Source organism: Miscanthus floridulus, chromosome 13, assembly GCF_019320115.1.
Source record: "Miscanthus floridulus cultivar M001 chromosome 13, ASM1932011v1, whole genome shotgun sequence".
In the NCBI taxonomy this organism is placed as follows: Eukaryota; Viridiplantae; Streptophyta; class Magnoliopsida; order Poales; family Poaceae; genus Miscanthus; species Miscanthus floridulus.
In genome coordinates, this window is record NC_089592.1 from 28,611,214 (window position 1) to 28,619,429 (window position 8,216).

An 8,216-nucleotide genomic window follows, 5' to 3' on the forward strand; every position below is an offset into this window, starting at 1 on the left:
ATTTAATGGTGACCGTGGTCGTCGAACCATGAGCACTTCTCGTGCATGAGTCATTCTGTTATTGGCGTTAGTTTTTATGCTGTCGGAGTCGCTGATAACTTTAGTGGATGCCTCGGTGTCGTAGATCGAGTCTCCTTCTTGGTAAGGTAAAATAGCTGTTGTTGTTGTGCCGACTAGTTGGGTTCCGCTACCCTCAGGAACGGAATCCGGCCAGTGGATGATACAGTCCTGCGATGTTATCGTTAGCACGAGACCCTCCTGAGCTCCTGTTAGTGGTATCCCGAATCTTGGATTGAAAAATCTTTTGACCTGTCCCTGATAGGATTTTGTCATGTTGTCGAGCCCAAATAGAAAAGAACTCGACTTCTTGAGAGAATTCTGGGGGTAATCCGAGTTGTTTTGGGTTGTGCTCTGGAATCTTGCCAAAAAAGAACTCGGTTTCTTGAAAGCACTCGGATAAAACTTCGCCTTGGAGCTTGAATTCAAATCGGATACGAGTGGTCGTGAAATCCGATTTGACTCGGATACTATGAGCTGCGCGAATCTTCTGGTGAGCTGATCCGTTGCAGTTGTTGAAATAGGAACTTCTTTTAGATGATCTGGATCTTCGAGGAGATGGCTTTGAAGCTTGCCGTTGTTGTCTGCCTCGCAGATCCATGAGCCGAAGATGAAAGTTGATCCCGTTGGGAAAATTATGTTGTCGAGGTCCATCGAGCTCTCGGAAGCAAAGTCGCCGAAAGCCCCTACCTGACGCGCCAGCTGTCGATGTTTTACCACCGATAGCCTGCCACGGGGGTACCCGGGGCAGTATGTTCGGGCTTCGGCGTATGCCGAACTCGATGGTTTACGCAAGAGACAGCCGATTTATCCTGGTTCAGGCCCTCGATCGTAGATCGAATAATAACCTTACGTCCAGTCGGCCTTAGCCTTTGCGTTGGATTGATTATGATCTGCTCTGTTCTCTCTTTTGACAGGAGCATTGCCCTCCTTTATATAGTCAGGAGGCCAGAGTCCTAGTCGGTTTACAATGAGATTTCCTAGTAGGATTACTTGATAGTTCTACTACTAAGATTTACATGGGAAGAATCCTAGTTGAACTAGATCTTCTCTCTTCCTTGCGGGGTATCCTGTGGGTCCCGTATCGACAACCACTTAACATGTCATGTTTGAGTTTAAACCCATTGCTTAACTGGTGACAAACACCTGGGGTGTTACAGCGGGAACTCTACCACATCACCTGCCAGGCCATCCTCTCCTCTGGGAGATGCAGGGAGGGAGGGAGGGAGTCCGTGGTGGACTGGATTGGACTGTAACGGTTGCATGGTTGGTGATTCTTGGGGAAGGAAGGAAAATCCATTATCCATTGATGGCCGAAGGCTTCTTTAATTAATTTTCTTCATCGTCCATTGGATATGCAGCTGGAAGGCATCGCATGCTCCGTCAACGTCACCGCTACAATGAGTAGGCCTAGATGCCATGCCGAGGCTGCGCTTGCTCCGGCCATGCCTAGCTTTGCCTCGGCCATGCCTAACTTTGCCTCACCGCGCCATTCTCCATGGCGCGTCAGTGCCGCGCCTAGATCCACGGCGCGACAGATCCGGCCACGTCAGCGTTCAGCGGTCCTGGTCGCTGCCACGTCATCACTCCTACCGTGCCCCATGCATGGCACGGCAACGTGATTTCGCCGCGCCATTCGAATAGGCGCGACCAAAAGTGTTAGTTTTTAAAAAAATTAAATAATTTGATATTTGAAAATAGTTTAAAAAAGTGTAAAAATAAAAAAAATTCTTGGTGATCTTAATGATGTTTGAGGTGCATAGGTTGTAGCTTTTAGGATTGTGCATGTATGTGGTGCGAATGTGGTGCGTAGAGTTCAATTACTGCAACTTCTATATTAGAAGTCCAGGGAAGAAAAAAAACTTCACCACTTCATCGTTCTCTCACCCAATATTGAACGCTTGGACTTGCGAAATCTCGACTGGAGCAGAGAGCAAAGTGAGGGGGGCAGCACAAACCTTTCTTCGTTGGCCTCGCCTCTACCGACGGTTGCCACCGCTCGCCGGAGGTGAGTGACCCCCGCCCACTTCCTCCTCTTCCTTCTCTCACCGCGTCGTCCGTGAAGTGGTTTCTGTGCTTAATTTCGCTGCGCGGTTGGTTGGGATGAAAACCCCGTACGTGACCAACTCCAGGTGGCCCATGCGGGCACCGTGGGAGCAGATCGCCGGGGAATGCTGGTTTTCTCATTGCTGTATGCGATGATCGGCGGCGTGCGGAAGGGTTTTCGCTTGCGAATTTCGGCTTCGTCCGATCGGATAAGCGTTTAGTTATCTTGTGGGGTCAGGGGGCGGAGCTACCCCAGCTACCAGTGTGATCACCACAGACCCCTTCTTCCTCAGCTCCGGCCTGCTGCGAGAGCTTCTTTGGCCGCGACATGGTGGAGCGAGCCGGCGATGGAAAACCGAAGACAGAAGGAGATGAGACCGATATTGGGCCTATTTTTCTCGTTTTCTTCATACCAGCAGCAACCCACTAAAGGCCCAACGGTGGTTTTGTTCCCAATTGGCAATCCTCAACCCCAACATGCAAACCCCCGACTTCATCCGCATTCAGCATCAGGGCCGCGGCCGCCGCCAGCCACCGCCAGCGTTTGCCGCCCCCCGCCGCCGCCGCCGCTAGCGCCAGCCTCTAGCCACCCCTCACCCCTCACCGCCCGCCACCCCGCGGCCGCGTGGAGCGGGCATGCCGCCAGCGGCCAGCCGGATCCGAGCACCGAGCCGAGCCGCCCGAGCGGGTTGCGGCCTGTGGGCAAGCGGCGATGGAGGGAGGAGGAGGAGAGGAGGAGCAGCGCGAGGTACGGCAACCCCAGCACAGTGCTGGGGTCGGCCACGGCCGCGGATATATCAGCGACAGAGCAGGGGCAGCAACTCCGCCTGCAGCTGGATTCGGCCGAGGCAGAGCCAGAGCTGTGTCCAGGATTGGCATTGCCGCATTGGCAAGAACAACGAAACAAATGGTATTGTTCATGAGCAATTGAGCACATCAAATTATCAATTTAATCATTTCTCTATTCTCCATTGTCCTTGCTTTCTCCATCTCAAATTGCCATAATTTGTGTGATTGTTTTAGACCAAAGGCTTTTAGCAATTGAAAGCTTAAAAGATGTTCATGCCGGGGATACCAGTTTTACAGTAAAGGTAACAAAATGAGATGTATTTGGTTTGCTGACCAACTTCTAGCCTGGCTAAAATCCTGGTCTGGACAGCCTTGGCCTGCTCCCACTAAGCCAATCTCTGATTATTTGGTTGTCAGTGCCAGCTAAGCTGGCTAGCCCCAGGGTGTTTTTGGTTTCCTGGTTTGTTTCGATGCCGTCACCTCCTCTCCGAACTGGTAAAGGTTACCCTATGAGGCATTTTGTCGAGTGGTGAGTATCCTCGACGAGCACGGCATAAGGCAGCAGCAAGGCGAGCATCGTGAGCACAGCGACCACGGCGACCACAGTGAGCAGCAGCGCGAGCATGGCAAGCACAGCAAGACCAAGGCGGGCACGGCGGCAGCACAGAGCGAGCACGACAGAGCAGGGCGGGCACCTCCGCTCGAGTCGCTGGCGTCGTCGTCGTCCTCAGCTCGAATCGCACCAGGTGCCGGAGATCTGGAAGGAGCTCGCTGGCATCATCGTCCTCCTCCGCTCGAATCACACCTCTGCTCGAAGGGGGCGGACGACACGCGCACGACGGCTTGGCTCCCCGCGCGCCTCACCCAGTCCCAGGCCGTCCTCGGCCACGCTGCAGGCGTCAAGGAACCGCAGCGCGTCGACGCCGTCGTCGTAGGCCGCGGGCCACCGGTGCTCGGGGGCCAGGCGGTAGTTGACGGACGCTCCACGGCGTCGATGGCACCATCAGCCAGTCCAATTGGAGCCGCACCTACAACGGCAGCGGCGGCGGCTTCGGCTTCGGCTTGGCTGCTGCTCCTTGGCAGCGGCGCCGCTCCTAGAGATGGACGCCCGAGACCTCCGCCCGGGAGGTGAGGGGAAGGAGCACGGGGGCTGGCTCGGGCCTGGCTCCAGTTGAATGACCGATTCGGTCGTTTAATCCTGGCCAGGCTAAGGGCATTAGGACGCCAGGAATTAATCTGGCCAGTGAAAGCTTCTGTGAATTGAGTAAAGATACCGATCTGGAATTCTTCCTGGGCTCATTCCCGGTCAAACGAACGAGGCCTAAAGGGGTACGGATGGCCAGTCCTAGCCAGGCCTCAACCCACTTCCAGGCAACCAAACAGACCAAAATTGGCTCTAGGGAGCTAGGCTAGGGGTTGGCCACCCAACCAAACACACCTATAAGCTCCCCAACCACACCCGGAACAGACACCAACAAAACGATCACAAAAGGCCTAGAGTTCCAGACTCAAAACACACCCAGCGACACAAAGCTATCTAGCAGAGGATTTAGACAAAGAAAAACAGAAGATAGCATCTAGGCGCAGGTCACAAATCTGATAATTTGTGTGATTGTAGTATGTGAATACACTGCGATTTAGGCCACAAGGCATTTGCTTTATTTTTGGAGTTAGAACCCTCCCCACCAATATTTTTATTTCCTGGCTCCGCCACTTGTGGGGTTTCGATTGGGTGGCGACGTGTGGGAAGTGGCCCTGTACGTCAGATTACAGCCCAAAGCATGCGCAGTGTAGAGCAGGCTGAAATGCTGACCTTTTTATTTCTGTGGATTGCTTTCTCAAGTCCTAGTGTAGATCTAGTTGACTCGTTACTTAATCTTGTGCAAGGTCCTGTTTCACAATGATTGATGCATGTGTGTGTGTTTCTGTGCGGTTGAATCCAGTAGCTGTGCCAAGTCGGCCATGATGGGTTGATAATAGCACTTTGCATCCCGGTTCACTTTGAAAAGCATGTGCTAGTTCATGTATTGTGCAGCCGGACCTTTGTTTTGGTTATGCTCGTGGTCTGAATTCTGATGTCTCTGATCTGATGGGATCGTTTATTCTTATGAGCCTAGTGTCTGCATCACAGTACTTTCTGGGATTTGCTTACTTTTCAGATTTGGAGCTGTTACTGGATTATCATATTTACACTTATAGTTGCGCACGAGTTTAGCTACTTCACACCAATTCCTTTCTGTGGGTTGTATGACTTCATATGTTGGATGCATCATCTATGTTTCCTCAATATGAATTTTTAAGAATATATTGTTTTTTAACCCACATTTTCAAGCTACTTGGAATTTTTTCTTGTTTTTGACACCACGAAAAAAACTTATAAGTAACATGATATGTGTGTGCCATTACATGTTATAGGTTACAAATGTATCGTTGCTGCCTATTTCGCTAAATGTAATAGAGTTTCTAGTAGAATCTAGAAGTATGAGGTGGATAGTTTGATGCCTAGAACCTAATCATGGCTTTCGTTCTAACTTATTAATCTGAAACCTGAATATTAATTCCCCTGTTAAACTTTTCTTCCATTCTGAGTTCATGTTGAAATGTTGACCCATTTAATCAAAATGCTGAAATTACTTTCTTTTTTATTTGTCCTCTAGGTCATTGCACTTTTCCCTTCCTCTGAAAATGGGCTCTAGTTTAGAAGATCAATTTGTCTGGCCTTGGATGGGTGTTCTAGTTAATGTGCCTACTGAGTGGAAGAATGGGCGTCAAGTTGGAGGGAGTGGAAATCGGCTTAAAGAGCAACTTTCACGCTTCTGCCCACAGAAGGTTGTTCCTCTATGGAATTATAGAGGTCATACAGGAAATGCTATTGTTGAGTTTACCAAAGACTGGATTGGCTTCAATAATGCGATCGCCTTTGAAAATCATTTTGAGGCAGAGGGATATGGCAAAAGGGATTGGAAGCTGAGGAATGACAGAGGGCCAGAGATGTTTGGATGGGTTGCAAGAGCTGATGATTATAGATGCCAAGGGCCTATAGGAGCCTTTTTGCGAGAAAATGGTGATCTGAAAACTGTTGGTGATCTTGAAAGTGAAGAGGCTCATAAAACTGATCAACTTGTTGCTACTTTGGCTAGCGAGATTGAAGTAAAGAACAGTCATGTGGAAAAACTGAAATCCAAGTGCAATGAGACGACCGCGTGGCTTGACATGATGATGGAGCAAAGGGAGCAGATCCTCCAGAAGTATAATGAAGGTTTCTGTTCATCTTTTATTTTTTATGTGTTCTGTTAGAGTTTACTACTCAGCAGTCAGCATAGCTGCATTTCTGTCATCTTAGTGTAAATGGCACTTTCAGTTGTTTAATGATCTTTTAAACTTTTCGTTTTACCTTAACCAGAAATTCGCAAGATGCAGCAAATATCTCGAAGGCATTCACAGGAGGTTTTTGATGAGAATAAAAAACTCCGCAAAGAGTTGGAGTCCAAGATGCACGAACTTGACTTAAGATCTAAGCATCTTGATCACATAGCTTCGCAAAGTGATTCAGACATAAGGAATCTTCAGCAAGAGAAGGAAAAGGTGTGTACAGCTTATTACTGTAGCTTTCTCCTGTTAATTTTTTTTTTAATTTTGTAGGGAGTGCATAACAGCAATTCTTCTGTTGTGCCTAGCATTTAATTTATAGATAGATTACAATTGCATATGGCATAACAGCATTTCTTATGTAGTGCCTAACTTTTCGTTTTACCTTAACCTTGGGCACTGTATGACCTTGCCATCATTAATTTTGAGCAGTAGATTGATAACACCATTTTATTTTGTTGGATGGCATTCAATGATGGTAGTGATGAGATATTGGGTGCTATTGTAATTTCCCTGTAGTGTGCTATTGGTACAACTTATCCCAGACCTTTTTGTGGTTGAGCGCAGAACGAAATTGAAACTAATCATATTAAGATGGCAACAATGGAGCAACAGAAGACTGATGAGAACGTGCTTAAGCTTGTGGAAGAACACAAGGTTCGGTTCAAGGTCAAATGTGTATTGTTTCATGTTATTTCTTGAGAAGCTAATATCTATGAGTGTTGTTACTGTGTGGAAATGCAGAGGGAGAAACAAGCTGCTCTAGAAAAGATTCTCAAGTTACAACAGCACTTGGACGCCAAACAGAAGCTTGAGTTAGAAATACAAACAATGAAAGGAAAACTGGAAGTTATGAAGCATATGCCAGGTGAGCAGGATTCTGAGTCAAAGAAGAAGATGGATGAACTCACTGAGGAGCTGAAAGAAAAGGTCGCTGAATCGGAAGAAATGGAGGCTCTGAACAAAGCTCTAGTTATCAAGGAAAGGAAGAGCAATGATGAGTTGCAGCACGCTCGGAAGGAGCTGATAGATGTAAGCTACCACATTTGACCAACTATCCAATATTATGCTCTGTTGTGAAATCAATGATGGCACCTTAGGTTTCATTTGCTTTGGCATCATATCTCATGCACATTTTCTTTCGGGTTTGTTGCATGCTTTTCAGGGCTTTCAGGAGCTTGCTGGTTCTGGCCGAGCTAATATATGTATAAAGAGAATGGGTGAGCTTGATCCCAAAGCATTCGGAATCGCTTGCAGGAATAGGTTATCAAAAGAGGATGCAGAAGCCACTTCTGCTCTCCTTTGTTCGAAGTTGGATGCTGAAATTAGAAACTCAAACTGGTACCCTTTTAAGGTTAAAGTGGTGGCTGGAAAAGAAATGGTATGGCCGTTGTCCTTGATCACTTGCAATTGCTACCCAGCTTCCCTAGTTCTGTCTGTCTATAATTTTTGGTCATCAGTTTCATAATAGTGGGCTTGCAGTTTTGCACTGGTAACATGTGATGGATATTCTCTGTCTCAGGAATTTCTTAAAGAGGATGATGAGATGCTCCGGAAGCTGAAAGAAGACCATGGCGAAGAAGTTGATTTGATTTCTCTTGTTTCCTTTTTTTCATTGCCAGCAAGGTATCTCAAGTCAGGAGCATACTTTCTTGATAATAACGTGATAAAGCAGAAAATTAGAGAAACAATTATAGTAAGTAAAAGTAACATATAGAAAGCAAGATAATATAATATTTTAGACTTATTTTGGCCCGTCGTGCTGTCTGATGAGTAATGACTAATGAAGTAGGACAGGGATACAGCGCGACCCGTCGCGCACTAGCAAAGCGCGCGACCCCAGGTATGCGCAGCGACTGAGCCCCACTGCATGCAGCCGAGCGACCCAGCCCCGCGCGGCGAGTGAAGCCCAGAATGCGACCCAGACCCACCGGCACACTATCCTGCACGTAAAC

At 47.9% G+C, this 8,216-nt stretch overlaps 1 protein-coding gene across 1 annotated transcript; it reads left to right on the forward strand.

Moving 5' to 3' along the window:
• Positions 1-2,621: 2,621 nt before the first annotated feature.
• Positions 2,622-7,978, forward strand: LOC136499653 (factor of DNA methylation 5-like). Its single transcript, XM_066495232.1, has 7 exons — positions 2,622-3,013; positions 5,550-6,151; positions 6,296-6,477; positions 6,829-6,918; positions 7,006-7,293; positions 7,427-7,642; positions 7,784-7,978. The coding sequence occupies exons 2-7, from the start codon at positions 5,578-5,580 to the stop codon at positions 7,976-7,978; spliced, it is 1,545 nt and encodes a 514-aa protein (XP_066351329.1). The 5' UTR covers positions 2,622-3,013; positions 5,550-5,577.
• The last annotated feature ends 238 nt before the right edge of the window (positions 7,979-8,216 follow it).